Raw genomic sequence first — 18,996 nt, forward strand, 5'->3', positions numbered from 1 at the left:
TGCACCACCATGACTGCACTAGCAAGCACTGGAAAAACCTTCACTGCTAGCCTCGATCCCAGGCCGCATTAAAGAGCCTTGTGAAAGAGGCTATGGCCTACGCCCACTTGCACTGGTTGCTAAATAAACATTGCAATGACATGATCATTGGATGTCATGTTGCCAGTGATATGATCATGTCATTGCATAGCGCTTTATACACTAGACATACCTGTATGACATTTGAGAATCCAACGACAGTCTAAAATCTGGGCAATTCAAGACCTTTTATAATAATGGCTGCTGCTGTTGATGGTTGGAAAAGAAGCGGTCTTATCCGGGGTCGTGGTATCCCAGCACCCTCTGGCCAGCACCCTGTTGGCTGTGCTCACCTCATGCATAAGTTTGAGGATGACACGGACACTCTGTTAGTGCGACTGTTCTACCCCTGTCAGGAGGGAGGAAGGAGGTGTCGGTACACACAGTGGACACCACATAAGCGATACATCAAGGGCTATTTGGAGTATTCGAAGGTAAAGGCGGTTGGCTTCGTATCGACTGTGGTTGGATGGCTCACTGGTAAGCTGACCTGAGATAATGTGTACTGTACTATTTGTGGGTCCACTTTCATTGAGCATTGATGAGTGTTTATGTTAAGAGCCCAGTTTGGACCTCATAATGTTGTCATAACTTTGTCATAATAACCTGTAACCGTTGGACTATCTATAGCTTTAGAGGTGGTAAGCTCCAACCAGCTAAAAATTAGCATTTTCCCCAGTAGAAGCATATCTGGCATATACCGTATAGTGGGTGATTTTTGTGGGGCAAAATATTTGTGGTTTTCGTGGTTTAACACTGGACCACGAATATTTTTCCCACGAATGAAGCTACCTTGCCTACCTTTACCTGCAGTGCAAGCAGCAACCATGAAAATAAAACCACGAATGGCTAAATATTGCTGAACCACAAATATTTGACCCCCGAAAATTACGGTATCAAGAGTAGATAAGAGTAAGAGTGTTGAACTGCTAGTAACAGCGATTTCCTTGACATGCGTCATCACTTGATAGTAATCAGTACTGATTTGTTATGGTAGCAACACTACAGTTCAGTGCTACAAACCACAGACCACAGTTTTACTTAACGGCACTCATTAATTGAATAGTGAAGACAGTGATGACGCATGTCAAGGCAAATGCGGTTCCATGATTACTACAGCAGTTCAACACTCTTACTCTTATCTACTCTTGACGGTATAGATAATGTATATAACCACATAAAAAGCCTAAATGAAGCCATAATTTACCACAGGGCCAAACTCAACTACCGTATTACTAGAATGTTTTAGGAGCGTTGATCGCTTCGGTAAAAATGCCAAAATGCAACCTAGGTTAGGGTCAAATCTACTGATTGGCTCATTCGCAATATTCTAGTGATACGGTGTTTTGCTGAGACTCTCGTTAATCCGGCCACCCTGGGGGACAGTGCAGCTTGGCCAGAATAGCGATGTGGCCACAATTCAGAAAATAACCGTAGCTAAAAAACAACCTACCTCAAATCTAATGACTAATTTTGCAGTTCTGTCTCGAGAATAATAATGTTCTCTATTTAAGTGTAATCTGCCAAACCACAAACAAAACGTCATATCCGACCATAATAAACTGCACTAAAAACCTAGTTTGGGGAAGCCAGTACTGGCCAGTATACGGAATAGGGAGTGTTTCAGGGCGAGTTGTGTACAGTAAACATCTATATATATAATAGTTAGACACTGTTTAGGAAGTTTCTACATGATTTAGAAGCCCAAAGGGCTGGTTGTAGTATCCCGAACGTAGTGAGGGTTCTACTAGCCCTGAGGGTTTCTAAATCATGTGGAAACTTCCTAAACAGTGTCTAAGCATTTTAGCAACCATGAGTTTCTATCCAATCAGATTTGAATGTTCTTATCTAATCTTTGCTACATGATTTTCTAAGTACAGTTGTAGTATGTAAGTACGTGATTTTCTAAGTTGGATAGAACACTACTTTTAGCCAATCAAATTGCAGTATTTATGGCAAACATGATCTAAATAGCTAGCAATATCCGTGCCAAACCAAATGGCCAATATATCGAGGTGGCCGTACTTTAGAGAGCGGAATAGTGAGAGTCTATACTGTATATCTAGCACCAATTTTTAAGCACATAATTTTCGTGACTGACCTTGAACCTCGAAAATTTTGAACAATTCTGGTACTTTTGAGTAACCCGCAAATATTTGGTCTTTGAAAATTTGGCGCTATAAGTATACGGTATCAAGATCAAGAAGCCTCTGAAATGTTGATGACCATAGACAGTCATCCACCTACTGTAATCCTCTAAGCTTGAATAAGTGTGTGGCCCCGTAATCGACAAACTATACTTGTTACTCTGCAGAGCCAAAGGTTCCTGCACTCAGAGATGCACCTTTATATATGGGAAAGCAAGATGCAGAGGCTGAATGTTCTCCTTCAGAAGCCACACCTACTTCAAGCCCATCATTGTTCCCTGTGCTAGTGTACTCCCATGGGCTTGGTGCAATGAGCATGACCTACTCTGCCATTTGTTGTGACCTTGCCTCTCACGGCTATGTGGTCGCCTCAGTGGAACACAGGTTGGTACATATACTCTGCATTCATTGTTTGGTATGCACTGTAGACTTTTATGCTGTAAGTATGCAAGAGGGATAATCGAACGGTGTAATATAGTTGCATCATACTGGTTTCCAAGTATCATCCAACATCTACCGGTCATAGTTGGTTGCTTATTAAAAAAAACTCGGGGATCATTACCTAATCACATTGCAGGATTCTATACCCGACTTCACGAATGCATGCACTAACCCTCAGGAATTCCGCAAATAACTACAATTTTTGATAATACTATTATAGTCGTGGTGCATGGCTTTAAGGTTACGGTAAACAGTTTGCTCATGAATATTCATGATTTTTCTTATAATGATTTTTGTGAAACTATAAATGCCATGAGAGAAATTTGAAGCACATACATGATAAATATATTGGTGTATCAATCTGTATGACAAGTATCAATCTTCAAAACATCTTCCAGTGGAAGCTCTGAGCGATCATCAAGTTACTAGAAACAACACAAAACTAGTAGTCATTTTAAACTTCCAAAAACACTTCTAGCTCTGTGTTCTTGGTCTTATATGATGCTTCTTACCATTCTGGAGGGCGTGTAGAAGCGTTTTTTTCTTTCCAGGCCAACAAACTCTCACAAAATAATAATATGTAGACTAACTCCACTTAAAATGGCGGCCAGAGCCAAGGAAAACAGCCTCTTGTGAGTTTTCAGTAGCCTTTTTCCGAAATATCTCTTCTACACGCCCTACATATAGTGAAGCTACAGTAGACTGTACCTAAGCTTTATAGTAAAAATGTCTATTCGAGCCATAAAATGACTACTGCGTTTCAGCTGGACTTCCAGCTCATTCTAGCTGGAAAAGATCACTAGATCTAGCTCATGAATAATTAATGAGCAAACGGTTGACCGTAACCTTAAGTATCACATCCTGGGTATAATATCAATAGGTATATTTACCACATTCTGCATGTACTGTACTACACTCCTTAGATGCATGTCTGACGACATAATAATGTGGTCAGACAAAAGCACTGGGAGCATGTGATTTATACAATGATAGTTACTAACCCTAACCCTAACCCCAACCACTCAATTAGAAATAGGAGCGTACATATCTAATTATGGAACACTTATTACCCCCAGAGATCGCTCAGCATGTGTGTCTCATTTGCGAGTGCCCACACCAGGAAAAGATGGGCTTATGGATGAGTGGTTGGAGCATCGCTTCCTCAGAGAGGGGGAGAAAGAGTTCCCTGTCAGGAACGAGCAGGTGAGAGCTTCTTTATTGTCACTAATTTGGTCCTCATTCGTGAACGTCTGGTTTTGGTGTTACAGAATAGACACTGAGCCAGTCTGATTTGGGCACGATCTAAGCATGTGTGACAATCGCAATTCCAGTTTTTAAGAAGCCAAAGGAGTATTTTGTTTGGATTGCCCAAAAATATACATTTTTGGTGGGATAAGTACATATATCTACATAGTCATAGTGTGTGTAGGTCTATTAATTTTGTGCATGCAGGTAAAGAAGCGTTCATCAGATGCAAGAAGAGCCTTGGACGTGTTAGGATTGCTCAACGAGGGAGCACCCGTGGGGAACTTATTGGGGGTGGACCTCGACTTTGGTCAGTTCAAAGGTCGTCTTGATTTGAACATGGCTGGTATGATGGGCCATTCATTCGGAGGAGCTACTGTCATCCAGACACTCAGTGAGGACCAACGTTTCAAGTGAGTTAAACTATGGAATTGCAACTTTCTTATGTAGAATTTACTATGTGATTGTCATACAGAGGGGGGAGGGGGATACCCCCCCCCCTCTAAAATATGCATCCATATACTAGTTGTATGACTGAGTATTTATATGCAAACGAAACCCTAACGCCCACCAGAATTCACCAAGACCATCTAATTAACTAGGCATGTCCCTGAATGTGTTTCCATATCCGGCGATATGACATACTTAAAGGGGATTGAATGGACAGTCAACTTTTTTTTAGCAACATTTTTGTTTGTGACTCAGACCCCCTCCTTTCAAATTGCCTGGATGCCTTTATTTCACCCCTCTACTTCAAAATCCTGTGTTACACCCTCATTGGCATGCATGTTGCACTACATGTATCTCAGTTTTTATGCCTCGAGGCGTAGCCGCACTAGGGCTACGGTAAAGCTGTGTGTCTGTTCCAGCTGTAACTGCTCAACAGTTGCAATTGTACTGTATTATCTCGATAATTATGACTATTTACACCCCCTCCTTCCACACATAGGACCATGTACACTTGTTAATTTTTTTTTATTGTGTATAATAATTATATATGCAAAATACTTATTATGATACACAGTTGTAGTTCTTACCCGTGCTATTTACCCCCCCCCCTTCCACACACAGGACCATGAACAGTGTACTTCATTATTTATAGTTATAGTTCTTACCCGTGCTTGGACTTAGGAAGCACCCACCTGTCACATGCATTCTTTGCCCCATTACACACACGTTGACCTGGGACAAAACGCATGCACACAAACACAATTACCATCCTCACTCACATTCACATTATGACAGGTGTGGTGTTTGCCTGGACACTTGGATGCTCCCAGTGCACAAGGAACTCTATGAGAACGGCTCAGTGATTCAACAACCCCTCATCTTCATCAACAGCTTCGACTTTCAGTGGAAGGAAAACATCGAACAGATGACAAAAATGACCACACCTCCAAACGAACAAGGGATATCGACATCTAGGATACTAACACTGATGTGAGTAGTATAATTATATAGGCTTTTGTTATTATGATTGCACGGGAGTCATCTGTGTTTTATGAATTCATGGATTTGAACAACTAAAGCTCCATTTATTTTTCCGTTTTCAGTGGAAGCTATAATAGTATTATTATTATAGAGCCTTTTGTATCTAAATACAAACGTAATTAACTTAATTAGTACTAACAAGAAAAATGGTATGTATAGGTTCACCGACTGAGGATTAGTACATCATGGTTCATGCACTATCTCCTCCATATGCATGCAGAGGCACGAACCACTTGTACCAGAGTGATGTCCTGTTTCTGTTCCCTACCTGGTTGAGCTCCTCCACTCTCAGCACTCTGGACGTGAGCATTGCTCACGCAGTCAACATGGATACCAGTCACGCCTTCTTGAAAAGGCACTTGCTAATGGGTGAGTGGGGGATCGAGACGCTTGTAATCTGTCTTTATATCTGAGATGTTGTGTAATTGCGTGCGTACCTGTACGTTCCACTATCAAAAACCGTATTTGCTTGATCAGAGGCCGCTCTCGTATAAAGACCGCACTCATATAGTATAGCCTTTCTACAGCCCATCTTCAGTGAAATAGAAACCGCTCTCAAATAGTAGCCTCAGTGAACTTTGACCCTATCTGAGGTTATCATCTTTGCAGGTGTAGTATCTATGGTAGCAGTTAGCTCGATAGCAGCTTGTTACTGCTTTAGTAAGACTTTCTTATGGCAGAGTTCAAGTTTGTTCAAACATAAGGTTGAATTTGCTGGGGTGCCAGTAGGCCTAATAAACGCCTCTTTCGAATTGTAGCCTCCTTTGCCAGCAAAATGAAGCCGCGGCCTTTGATCGCACAAATACGGTATGTGTATAGAGCATACAATACAGTGAAGCCTCACAATATAAAAAATAATCTATAAACTGTTGTCTTTTATAGGGTGATCAAAGAACACTCCATGAGATTTTGTCTATATTGAGATAGTCCTTTCAATATAAATTAGAGTGGACATTCCACTGTGCACTTATCCTTTGCTTGTATGGTTATGGTGAAAAGATCCTAATTGTTATTTTCCATGCATGCAGATCCGAGTTACCAGGGTCCGATTCCCAATCTTGATGGGTGTGAAGGTCATTCTGAGCACATCCTCTTTGGTTCCAATATTGACATCACCCCATCCGACGAGGCAGGTCAAGAAGATCACGTGGCCACCACAGGACAAGAGGAGGTAGTGAGTAGCGATGTTGGCGGTAACTCAGAGCAGAAACAAGAGTCTAGTGTGTCGTCTAATTTGTAAGATAGTTATGCTTTAAGCTTCAGAATAGTGAAATTGTTAAAATTGTTTTTGATTCGTTCACTTTTTAATAAACATTATCATATTGCATACGTATTTGAATAATTGTATAACTTAAGTCTTGGTTGCTTAATTAACATAAGTGCCATGCGCATGTATGTACACGACCTTAAAACGTCTCGAATTATAAGAGTGCATGGAAGCTTAAGTAGCTTCTACTGAAGCTTCCATGCACTCTTACAAGTATTTATACATTGGTAATGTATTAGCATTTCCTCCATGCATGCACTTATGATATAACATTGTATAATGACTATATGTACTGCTAAACAACTATACTATGTAGAGACAAAAAGCATAATTTTAAGTGATGTATACGTCCTTCTGCATGTGCTGTTGACTGTCAAGCTGTTTCTAGTCTTGATCACAGTTGACAGTTGGTCAACAATTAAATACACTTTCATGCCTGACTGACGTGTATAATGAACTATTATTTTACAGTAAACCCACCAAGCCCGGGGATGAGGTGGTTTACGCTGTCATAAATCTCTAGAACCATAATAATTATGAGTGTACATGCATGTTATAATAATTATATATCCTACCGGTATGTGATATAGGCTATGCATGCTAAGCTGAGCATCTACTCCCCTACTGTGATCTACATGGGAAGTACATGGGAAAAGTGCCTCAGAGCAGGTATACTATATGCATGGGACTTAGTATACCTGCAAATTTACTTAGTTACAGTATACCTCAGCCACTTTAGTACCCTCACTACGCTCGGGATACTAAATCAGTGCCTTAGCAAGCTAGCCAGATACAAGATCTTTACCAAACGTGTCTAGATCTGGGGAGGGATTTGTACCATACTTATACCACCTATAGCAACGGTATGAAAGTAGTACGTACATATACTTATACCAGGAAGGACCAGTGATTTAAGTGATTCATGATCAGTTAGACTATATTTGTACGTTGTAAAAGGGATGAAATTGTAAAGCCCAGTACTGCAGTATATATAATTATACAGGTACATTTATTCTCATTGAAATTGAAACTCTAATTATACAGATACACAACAGCTATAATAAGAATCAGTCAGCCCTTGATGGTTTATCAATGGCGTCACTTCTGAAGGCTCAGCTGTGCTTGGGCTGAGGAAGTTGGGAGCATGATCGGCTGTGTCCGTAGGTAGGCTGACTCTAGTGGAGGGTGGAGCTGTTTGTAGTCCTGGACTAGCCGTCTCAATATCTGCTCTGTTGACAAACCTCACATGTCTTGTTCTGCTACGAAAACTGTAGCACATATAAACAAAAACTAGGAATGGGAAAGATGACATAAAAGTTGCTATACATGTAGTTGTTTGTGATAAAACCAAATCTCCAATTGATATAAAATCCATCCCTATATATAACACAAGCAGAATAATAACCAAAAGAACAAAAAAGATTCCAATTTCTTTCAGTACATCTTCTCTCCTTGCAATTTGCCTTCTTTGCAAAGTACAAAACCAGATGATTAAAACAATGTTTCCTATCAAGCTTATCAGTACTATTGTAGATCTAGGTGGTATAATTAGAGTTGCCAAAAATAGAGTTAATTTGAAATTTAATACCTGCTGAAGTATTCAAGTGCACTGAACACCAACCCAACAATCAATATTACTGTGACAAATAGAACTTCCAAACAGTAACTTAGCGAAGTCAATTGATCACTCCAAGGACGCCTTCTTGTGTAACAATCACACAACTGTGTTACTAGGGGTATAAATAGATAGACAGTATAGCCATCATCCACAATAAACCAGTTGCTACACTGTCATACAATAGACGAACAGCAATACAAAACTGATACATCGACTCATTTGCTTCAGTGAATGCAGAAATGGTCCAAAGCCAGAACGCTCCCAGCTATAGTGTAGTGATGACAGTCGTGCCTTCTTACTATAGAAATTTAGTCTTTTTTCGACAGTAGATAAACACAATATTTAAGACCATCCCAACAAAACTCAATGGAAGCAACATTGAGATTACTGCTGCTTGAACGATGTAGGGTTCAGGCACAGTTCCATTCTGGGCTGCAGTGGAACCATTTGGATAGCTCTGACTAAGATAGTAACACTCCATTTATAACACAGATTTTTAAAAATTTCTTTAGATCAGCACCAAGTTTCGTGAATGTGAATGTTGTTGGCTTGCTTAATAGATTCTCATTCTACACCAATCCACCCACATGCGCATGTGCTCATGATCATTTATGGCCTGACCATTGTGACTATTTTTGTCATGATTCCTATTGTTAAACCAATATGCTTCGACCAGGATTGGCACTACTTCTGTAGCTTTTTAGCACTTTTCACGTCCAACTGTTATGGGAAGGATCACATCTGAATAGGAAGACCGTAGATCATCAACCACATCATTACTTTTGTATAATATCAAAACTCATAACTTATACAAAATGCACATTCAATGCCACAAATTGTCACACAAATGTATGCATGTATGTATATACTGCATTGACTGCATGTAATCATGCATGTCATGCCATGCATGTCCCTTAATAGAGAGAGGGGGGTAATTGTTTAGGGTCTTTTGTCACCCAAATGCATGCATATACTGCATTAACTGCATGTAATCATTTTGAGAGAGAGGGGTAATTGTTTAGGGTCTTTTGTAGGATGCTTCACTGTACACTCAATGACATCCTTTTGCTTGTATAAAAATATACACTATAATTATATAGTGAAAGCTTGATTGAATTACGGGTGTGCATGACGTGGGTTTTGCCCAGTATACTGCACAAGGAGCTCTCATGCAGAATGCATGGTGGGTGGTTCAACCAGAATGGTTCAACCATGGTTCAACTAGTACGTACATAGTAGGTGATGCCTTCTGAAGATGGGCATGTTGTACTCACAGGTGAGTGAGGGGTCGGTCGATTGCAACTAGATCAAAATTTTGAATTTGCATGCATGCAATGCAGATTGGCGAGCAGCAGACAAGACAAACTCAGCCTCAGCTACCATGACAGGGTCCAATTCCCAATATTGATGGATATGAGAGTCATTCTGAGCTCTGAGCACATGCATGCATCCTGTTCCTTGGCCTTATCAGTGTTAAGCTAAGAATACAATGCCTCCACTCTGCCACAGAGCTAGCCTCGATTCCAGGCCTTTTAATCGGCCTTGAATCGAGGCTACCACAGAGAGGTAGATACACCCACCTTTTTAACTAATCACGCCCACCTGAATTAATGCTGACATCAGCAGGTTTGTTGAACAAACTGTTGTGAACGTGACTGAGCAGTTCTGTTGTGTTCTGTTGGCTTTATGGAACCTGTGGCTGGTTCCTCCAGTGGAAGATGCGAGCAAGATCAATGTGGGGGGTGTCTGGTGGAGGAAAACTCTGGGGGCATGATCATGCTTGTGAGAAATTTGATCTGTAGATCTACGTATATTCATAATTATGTGGTAGTATTATTATAAATTGAATTGTAGTCTGTGCCATGTCAATAGCTACACTAAACGTTTGAGGGGAGTCCATTCTATGTGTACATTTTTAGAGTGTTAACTTGATTACTGTTACGACAATCTCGTCATGTGATACCTACCTCAACTGTCCAGACATGTAACGCTTGTGGAGCGGTGGTGACTGATCAACAGCTGGTGTTTGCTGGAGAGGGACAGTCAAGCAGTTACGGCACGAGGTTTGGCAGCAAGAAAAATAGTGGTGATACAGGTCGTCTTTACTATCTACAGTCCTACACCCAAGGACCACCCCCTATTGTGACCGACCCCTTAGCACTATGCATTCATCCTAGATTTAATCTACCAATAGAAACCACCTTTTTAGTAAGACCACGTTTACCTAAGACCTGTTATGGATACTGTTCATTGTATCTTGTTCATTCATGCCTATGGTATGTATAGACATTGTGTAATTATAATATGCAGTACTTATTGTTCAGCACCCTGGGAGCATTGAGTCAGAAGGTGAAAGGTCGTTATGTGGATCTCCAGAAGAAAAGAGAGGTAAGATGCATGTCCATTACTAGCCTCGATTCCAGGCCGCACTCCTTGTTGAGGCCTTGTGAAGGAGGCTAGTCTATTACCAGGTATTAGAGATTGCATGCACTGCTGTCTCATACTGTCATGTATATCTCTAACCCCATCCCCACTTACAGAGAAGCCTGCTTGCTGTGATTGATAAGATGGGTTGCGATGCTCATATCAGAGGAGCTGAATTACGAACGGTACACTCTCTTACTATAAAAATCTTCTTCTTCCTTCAAACAATTCCTCTCCTGCAGTGTAAGGACGAAGGCATACGCTTGCTGAAAAGCCTCAAATTCCACAAGACAAAACATGTTGCTGCTGGGTGAGTAGATTTCGGGCATGCATGCAGCTGGAAAAAATGTTTAGGCATAGCAGCATTTAATTATGAATTATAAATCCCTTGAATCTCTTTGTTCCTCCCTTGCAGACTGATCTACCTAGCTCTGAGAAGGCAGGGTCTTGCAGTCACCTTTAGAGACGTCTCGGTACGTACGCTATCCCTGCATGATCACATAATTGTGACGATAATTCTTATTGCAATAGCAACTGACTCATGTGGGAATGAAACCACTGAGAAGGAGTGTCATATGGCTCAAGAGGGAATGCAGTGCATCATCTGTAAGTTATATCCATCAAATTTGTCTCCAGCTAGTGCACACTAAAATTCACTGTACAACTCTCCAGTTAAAAGTATTGGGTTTAATTTAATGATCACCCTCCTAACCGGGGGCAACGAGAATTTTGTTGTTGTTCTTGGATATGTTGTTCTTGTATCCAGTCTGTTGCGTATGATTTTTTTGCCACAGCATAATTTTTTCTTCCTTGCACCACCTCCAGCTCTCAGGAGGAGAAATTGTCAGTGATTTGCCGTTCACATTTGAGCAGAGAATACAACTATTGCTGGACCAATTGAAGTTACCAAAGAAAGAGACGAATGAAGCTAAAAGAGCTGCTAATGAGTGAGTCAAGGACAGACACCATTTCTTAATCGTACTATAATTATTATAGTCGCAAATCTAGGTAAGGATCGCAAATAATTTATGCCGAAGTTCTAGGAACTGTGCATCCCTCAATCCACGTATCTCACCTAATCAACTATTCAAAGGCCAAGTGATATAACGCTCGCCAAATTTACCTCTATAATTATATGGTACACTAAATTGTGATAAAAGAGTATATATAATCATGGCCTGTGAACAATTGTACTTCCTCTATTCTACAGTTTGAAGGAGATTTTGTTTGGTTCCAACGAGTAAGTGAGATTAATTTTGGCTATTCAAATCTCGGCTCATCCTCTCACCCCTTTATAGAAAACTTGAGATCCACTCTTACTGTACTATCTTGATATTTGCTCTTGACCATGTCTACAAGGACAAGCCTCAGGCAGTAAGACAAACTCCTCCTCTTTGGCACTATTGATTTGTGCAGTTCCACAATTTTCTTACCCGTACTAATGCAATGAAATGATGTACGAGTGCCTGCCAGTTTGAGGGTGTTTGGGGGAGGAGGGCAAGTACTCACTGTCATATAATTATACCTGTTAAAATACTATAATTATTTGTCCTTCTTTCTTGATTGTCATTGTAGGAACACTGGATTACTTCAGTCGCCAACCTTGTGCAAATTAAGACTACAACTATGACTAATGTGAGAACATGCATGATGTCACTATACAAAACGTATAGCTTTGTACAATAATGTCTACACGTGCATGGTTGCTAGCGGTGTTGGTTGGACTAACAGTGGCTGCATGTACATATTAACAGGAGCCCATAAATAAGAGAAGAAGCGGCTAACTTCAACGTATACTCGGGGATCACGTTTCGTAATTGCCGCTGAAACTGCTCTTCCTTGTATGGAAGCGACTAAGTGCTTGCAACCGCAGCCCTGTATTGCGTATAACACGTGTAGGGATTCAAACGTAAGTGACTCTGTATAATTATATGGAAATGCGGTCATAACCACTTACGAAACGTCATCTCCGTAGTCAGCCGCTTCTTCTCTTATTTATGGGCTCCTGGTATTAAGTATTATTTAGAACACACCTAGCCAAGATTAAGTGTTTTAATCTGCGTGCCGAGGATGGCCTCGAGGTTAACGTGGTGCTCGAGGCGCAGCTGAGAGCATTACGTAACCGAGAGGCCATCCGAGTGCACCAGATTAAAACACGTGACTTAGCTAGGTGTGTTCTAAAGGATTTAGTGCTGTCACGTGAGCTCTAGCCTCGTGGCAGCTAGATCTAGCTACATTTCAAATCAATTGCTGGTGGCTAGCTAGCTAGCTAGACGTAATAGCAAGTTTTAGTAGGTTTGTAGATCCAGTAACTGATGCAGATACTATCTAAAGCTATCTGGACTGACTGGGCATGTTCTCGACTTATTTCTCCTGCTGACCAACAGTCCCGATCCCACTACTGGATATGCCTCCAGCTGATCTGGCTTACTGGATGGGAAACTTTGTGCGCAAACTATATGGCAATGAGTATCTGGTTTGCTCTTTTGGAACGCTATGATATTTGAAGCACCTTTGATGAAACGATTATATGGATCTGGCTTAGGTACAGGTACGTACATCTTCGAAGCAAGCTGAGTCTATTTCTCCAGACGAAAAAGCGATGCTATGGTCAAGTCAGCAATTCGGTACACTTACTACACATGAAACAAGTCGAAACGATAACATTCAACTTTCTAATACTTTTCAGCTTTGCTTGTATACGTATTCAATCTGCTTGTATTATTATTATAATTATGATTACATTCAGATTCAATCTGCTTGTATTATGGTTGTTTGATAAAAAGTGTGCATTAACAAACCTACTTAAAGCACACTTAACCAACTTAAAGCACACTTAAGTGTGGATTAAGTTATTTAATCCATGGTCACCTGACTGCTTTCAGATAAGCTGATTGGCTGGAGATCATGTGATCAGCACTAAGTAGGTATAATTTGCTAAACACAGGCTGAAACACTCTATGAAAACTTATCCTGAACATGTAGAGGGCGACCACAATAATTAATTATAGACACATTTCACTTATTTTGTATGTACGTTTGTGTATGTTGTTTTGATAATCAATAACGCTTTTGTTTGTAGAAAGTCAGTATCATGAAAGATAAACTTTTCTCAGCTGCAAAGAAGATACCATCCCTGGGTAAGCCTCACACACCAACATAATCTGCTCCATTCACACAAATGTTCCCATTGTGTAGAATCACGGATCAGGGAGAAGGGAATACTTCGGAGAAATATAAACAAGTATATCCATTACATTTTGGAGAACAAGAGTTATCTAATCAGCCTCAATAAAGGGTCAGTCATGTTTTATAATTATACTCACTTGCCTATTTCAATTTTGGCCCTCAAACTGGAATAAATACTCCACTCCCAACGAACCTCTCAACATTATGAATATAATTGGCTTCTAAAGAATCACACCTGTATCAGTTCAATAGAAAGTAAATTGTACCCCAGCAGATGTATTTGCACCTGGGTATATGTTATAGTTATTGACTGGTTGACTAGTAATTATGGCTTATAAACAACCAATGCCGAGGGCACAGCCCGAGGCTGAGGTTGTTTATAAACCATAATTACTAGGCAACCAGTCAACAACTGATTTATTTACTGCAAAAACAGCAAAACAGTCATTTGAACATCAGTGGAGACAGTTAAACTTGCTCTCACAGCCTCAGAATTATGCAGTTAGAACAGTTACAGGCATAGAACTAGCAGTACTACTGTGGAGCTACATGAGCTAGCTAGCTAGGTTCAGCTAGCTGGAAGCCATGCATAAACTTTGACCAGACCCGCCCACCACTAAATGCAGCTGCGAGGTTTGTACGTACATGTAGGTAGCTAGCCTAGCTACGTACCTACCTGTACTGTAGCTCTGAACTAGTCTGTTATTGTCAACAACACCACAGTCTACTTGTAATCCTCTACTTCTGAGCCACAGCCTTGACTACTGAGAAAGCACAGAGCAAGAATTTGACTACAGGCTTCAGCTAGCTCAGTTCAATACTGTCAAGCTTACACAACATTTTTGAATTTTTTTATTGCGTGCAATCATAGATAATAGAGCACAGAAATCTCTATTATCTATGGTGCAATGTACCAAATTTTGTCAAGATGCATCATATCAATTCAAATCTGCTGAGGAAGTAGATTATAAGAATAGTGCCTGGGGGAAGTAATTATATAATATAATTACTGGACATCACCTAGGATACGGACTGAATCAGTAAATAAATAAAATTATGTTGTCCAATCGGAAGTATTACCTGATTAAAGGCCAAGGCGTTTATTTTCTAACTGAACTTTCAGGGTGAGGCATTTAAACGAGACTGATGTCTCCCGCATTTAATTGAGACCATAAAACCGGGCGATTAATATATACATGTTAGCTATAATTGCAGTTTTTCACTTTTAGAGAATCTAAAACCGATAATGAGTCGCCTGCTGAGGATGAATCGAACATGGCTACTGAGCCCACCGCACCTAGTGGGGATATTTTCCCCAACATCATGTTACACCCCTCGACCAGAAGTAGACACAGACGGGAACAACGTGCAATGGTCTCACCTACGGCATGTAGTGGTACCTCCCAGGAAGAAGAGAGATGTAGTGATCTGGACGATGCTGAACTCGATACGTACCTAGCAACCGATAAGGAGGTGGGCTATGTGGGGGGTAGCTGAATAGTTTGTGTAATACATAATTGCTATTTAAGTGCGACATTGTATATAGACTCGTATATACTACCTATGTGTGATTTAAGGCGACCATAAGAGATACGTGCATACTAGCGTACAACTTAATAATTAACCCGAGCCCATAGAGTTACGGATTGTAGTATTATCATGTGAACTCTCTGTAGGTGAAGAAGAAGACACGTTACTTCAAGCGGCACCACATCATTTAGGACTGAATTAAACTTCTTCCTTAGTTTCAGCAATAATGACATTATTATTGTCTAGTAATTTTTATGCATTTATCGTTGGCTATTGATCATCATCATATTTATCAATTTTGTTGTATTAACACTATAGTGGAGGAGCCAAGTAACAATTTAAAAAACTTCTAACGATGTTGTGTCAGCTACTTAGTCATGCATGTACAGCTACTAACTAACTATACATGCATACAATGAAAGCATTCTGGAGTATTCAGGTATGTCTCTCACATGCCCAGGATCTTCTTGCCCCAGGCTACAATAGTGTCAGTGTCCACCACATCGTTCACAGTGGATCCAACGTCGTAGCCCATGCTCTGATACTCGGTCAGCGAGAACATCTTATCTTTGCACTTGATATAAATGTCCTTGTTCGGGGTGTAAAACTGGTTATTCGCTGTAAATGGAACTAATCCTTTCAATGAGTTGTCAGGATTGCAACTTCCAAACTCGTAAATGTTCGGGTTTCCAAGGACGCAGGAATTGTTAGACCACACCTCACCCCAACCAGAAGGGAGATCCCCAGTAGAGGCACCGTCACTATTAGCGCAAAAAGGCTTAGAGAAAAATCCCCCAACACCCTCCTCCACAAAGCTGTGCGCCGCATCAGGATAGATGTATAGGTTGTACTTAACTACTTTTGTGTGTCCAAGGTAGTTCTTGTACCCTCCATAAATGAGAAAATTGTACGTGTCGTAATAATAGCAAGAGCCATCGTCATGGTCTATTGGCCACGTGGAGTGATAGTTATTGATGAAAAAGTTTTGCGTCAGGTTAGTAGTGGCTGGTTGTAGAGACGGAGTAATTCCGTCGTTCACCTTTGTGAGATATGGTTGTCTGTCCCACGAATTAAATGGTCCATGATCGCCAGTCTCGCGAACCATGTTGAAACCCAGGTTATGAACTACATTGTGACCTCCTCCGAATCCGTCATTAAAATTGATACCAGCTCGAGGTCCATTGAATAACACATTGTTAGAGAATGTTGTTTGAGCAGTGAGAGCCTGAATGTATGCTGAAGTTTGCTTGCCAAATATTCCAATCTCTCGCATTACATTGTTAGCAATAACATTTCCACGAGGTTGGTTGCCATTTGTTCCATCAATCAATTCTGTTGAGCCAACCGAAGCAATTGCGCTGTCACCCGTGAAAAAGAATTCATTATTTTTTATGAGAGTCTTTCTTATGTAATTGCTAAGAAAAATACCATTTCCACCAGGTGAATCAAATCGACAACTATGAATTGTTAGACCCTCGACACCTTCTGCAAACACAGCCCCTCCTCTGTGAATGGACCAGTCTCCTCCGCTGGGGACCTCGTACGAATCAAAATACGTCGGTTGAGTGTGAGCAAATGTAATGTTCATGAAAGTAATGTTGTAAACGGGTGAGTCCATTGATCCTTGCACATTGAATAGCCTCTTGAGTACAGTACCGACACCACTAGTAGGCAAAGTGCTGTTTGGATAAAGGTAGAGTTTCATTTCCGTTTCATTGTAAAACCATTCTCCAGGAGCATCCAATTCTTCAAAAATATTCTCCACATACCATTCAGCACCTGTTAAACAGCCTCTGGCCTCTTGATAGCCACCATAGTCAAACTGAATCTCTCGCTTGGTGTTGTCTCTTCCTTTCACTGCAAACTGCCAGTTCCCCCAGTGTCCACAGTGAAACGCATGTATCACTCCTGTTTCTGGATGTGTCCATGTGCGATTAACGAATCCTTCCTGAGCAGAGTAAACCAGCCCCGTTGAGATGATGTATGTTGAACCACCCCCTCCAGTAGGATGCGTCGTGCCCCAGTAGGATTGTGGGGGGTTGAAAACAGCCACGGGCCCTCCAATCCCGATCTGAAACTGTGGGAAATGTGTCCCATTTCTTTCTGGACTTTCAATATGTATCTCTTCAGGTTTCCCTCTGTTCTGTGGTGGCATCCAGGTATCAGCTTTGGACACGTAGCCAGTCGGATTGGTGTGGAGACCCATGGTTTCTGGATTTCCATCAGGATATCGAGCACGCACAGCTCTTTGTCCATTTAGGAATAACGAAGTGAAAGGAATTGGGGCTTGCTTGCTGAGGTCTGCCACCATTATGTTGAGTTTCTTGCCACTGATGTGACCTTGATCTGTTGTAGGTACCCATAGTCCATCAGCTCTGAAGTAGCACATCTTTGCAAAGGCTCCTGTTGAAGGCCCATGCCATGTGTAAGCAAAGCAAGTGTTTTCCTGTGCACACGCTTTTTGGCAGTCATCAGAACTGTTCATACTGCCAACAAATGTTGCCATTGAACTACTATCACCTGGATTTGAAACTGCCCCATTGATAGCATTTATTCCGTTCATCTGTGGTTCCATTCTGTTTACATATTGGTTCCACTGGAAAGTGTATTGTTTTCCTCCACTTATGAGTGTTGGCTTCGATTTATCTCCTTGAATGGTAAGGTGGCTATCATCATGTCCTAGATCAAGTGTATCAGTTAGGTAGTAATCTCCGGGGGCCAGTATAATCATTCCTTCGTCTGTTAGCTTGGTCTTTTGACCTCGATACAAGTCGACAGCATGGTAAACAGTTTTCACTGGTTTGTCAGAAGTTCCAGGGTTGTTGTCATCTCCACTGTTAGAGTCAACATAAACAGTAATGTCAGGATTGCTACTTTTCAGAGCTTTATTTTCAGACAGGAGAGGTTTTTTGGAGCTTTTTGGAACTGGTGAAATGTTACAAGCTGCTAATTGCAGTGCATCGTAGGCGTAATGTACTTGACTGTTAGGCTGCAAAAAAATCCATAAATGTTCTGACTTTCTGGAGAGAATAGGATAGTATAGACTAATTTGTTATTATTATGGTAAATGGTGGAGCTCATCATCTATATATATATATACTGGTTATAGAATACTCAGATCTATCTACCACAAATGTGAAATACACCTTAATCCAGCCTTAATCCAATATAGCTACCTAGATCTAGTTAGATCTATACCTGTTGAGTTAGAAGTTGGTTGGCAAAGTCCCAAGCCAGCTCCTTGACGGCACAGTCGAGCTTTGGGTCCACATTGACAGGCTTAGCACTGGCTCTCGGTAGAGGGGAGCCACCAGAGCCTGTACACTGCACCTCTTGCAAGGCAAAGAGTAAGCTGCACACAATAAGTGGATTTAGTTTCATGCTTTCAAATGCACTGTTTGTATACAGTATGGATCCAGAGCTGCATCATTCTAGATTCATTAGAGTCTAGACTATCATGTGACTGGAAAAGAGGGGTGGGGCTGTGTTTTGCAGAATTTGACTAATTATAGCTACTGAGGATTAGAGGTCCTTAGTTGAATGCTATTCATTTACCTCAGCATAAT

The 18,996-nt window shown here is 40.9% G+C and overlaps 3 protein-coding genes across 3 annotated transcripts; 2 read left to right on the plus strand and 1 right to left on the minus strand.

The window, feature by feature from the left end:
- Window positions 1–111: 111 nt before the first annotated feature.
- On the plus strand, window positions 112–6,781 carry LOC135351307 (platelet-activating factor acetylhydrolase 2, cytoplasmic-like). Its single transcript, XM_064550284.1, has 7 exons — window positions 112–558; window positions 2,393–2,609; window positions 3,743–3,869; window positions 4,119–4,324; window positions 5,157–5,351; window positions 5,623–5,771; window positions 6,431–6,781. Exons 1-7 carry the CDS (start codon window positions 276–278, stop codon window positions 6,640–6,642), a joined length of 1,389 nt encoding a protein of 462 aa, XP_064406354.1. The 5' UTR covers window positions 112–275; the 3' UTR covers window positions 6,643–6,781.
- Window positions 6,782–9,897: 3,116 nt separating this feature from the next.
- On the plus strand, window positions 9,898–15,726 carry LOC135351369 (uncharacterized). Its single transcript, XM_064550358.1, has 15 exons — window positions 9,898–10,069; window positions 10,268–10,350; window positions 10,612–10,675; window positions 10,828–10,896; window positions 10,954–11,021; window positions 11,127–11,184; window positions 11,243–11,317; window positions 11,537–11,658; window positions 11,922–11,951; window positions 12,010–12,085; window positions 12,287–12,346; window positions 13,794–13,851; window positions 13,910–14,009; window positions 15,130–15,373; window positions 15,577–15,726. Exons 1-15 carry the CDS (start codon window positions 9,974–9,976, stop codon window positions 15,619–15,621), a joined length of 1,248 nt encoding a protein of 415 aa, XP_064406428.1. The 5' UTR covers window positions 9,898–9,973; the 3' UTR covers window positions 15,622–15,726.
- LOC135351368 (uncharacterized) lies at window positions 15,714–18,876 on the minus strand. Its single transcript, XM_064550357.1, has 2 exons — window positions 18,629–18,876; window positions 15,714–18,419 (listed from the first exon to the last, which is right to left on the minus strand). Exons 1-2 carry the CDS (start codon window positions 18,809–18,811, stop codon window positions 15,879–15,881), a joined length of 2,724 nt encoding a protein of 907 aa, XP_064406427.1. The 5' UTR covers window positions 18,812–18,876; the 3' UTR covers window positions 15,714–15,878.
- Window positions 18,877–18,996: the final 120 nt, after the last annotated feature.

The sequence above is a fragment of the Halichondria panicea genome, chromosome 17 (assembly GCF_963675165.1).
Source record: "Halichondria panicea chromosome 17, odHalPani1.1, whole genome shotgun sequence".
Taxonomy (NCBI): domain Eukaryota; kingdom Metazoa; phylum Porifera; class Demospongiae; order Suberitida; family Halichondriidae; genus Halichondria; species Halichondria panicea.

Excerpts from the sequence above, each read along its gene's own strand:
- LOC135351368 (XM_064550357.1), bottom strand. The coding sequence starts at position 18,811 with ATGAAACTAAATCCACTTATTGTGTGCAGCTTACTCTTTGCCTTGCAA. Across the intron at positions 18,420-18,628 it reads ACCAACTTCTAACTCAACAG|CCTAACAGTCAAGTACATTA; the intron begins GTATAGATCTAA and ends ATTTTTTTGCAG.
- LOC135351307 (XM_064550284.1), top strand. The coding sequence starts at position 276 with ATGGCTGCTGCTGTTGATGGTTGGAAAAGAAGCGGTCTTATCCGGGGT. Across the intron at positions 559-2,392 it reads TGTGGTTGGATGGCTCACTG|AGCCAAAGGTTCCTGCACTC; the intron begins GTAAGCTGACCT and ends GTTACTCTGCAG. Across the intron at positions 5,352-5,622 it reads TCTAGGATACTAACACTGAT|AGGCACGAACCACTTGTACC; the intron begins GTGAGTAGTATA and ends ATATGCATGCAG.
- LOC135351369 (XM_064550358.1), top strand. The coding sequence starts at position 9,974 with ATGGAACCTGTGGCTGGTTCCTCCAGTGGAAGATGCGAGCAAGATCAA. Across the intron at positions 10,676-10,827 it reads ATCTCCAGAAGAAAAGAGAG|AGAAGCCTGCTTGCTGTGAT; the intron begins GTAAGATGCATG and ends CCCCACTTACAG. Across the intron at positions 11,952-12,009 it reads ATTTTGTTTGGTTCCAACGA|AAAACTTGAGATCCACTCTT; the intron begins GTAAGTGAGATT and ends ACCCCTTTATAG.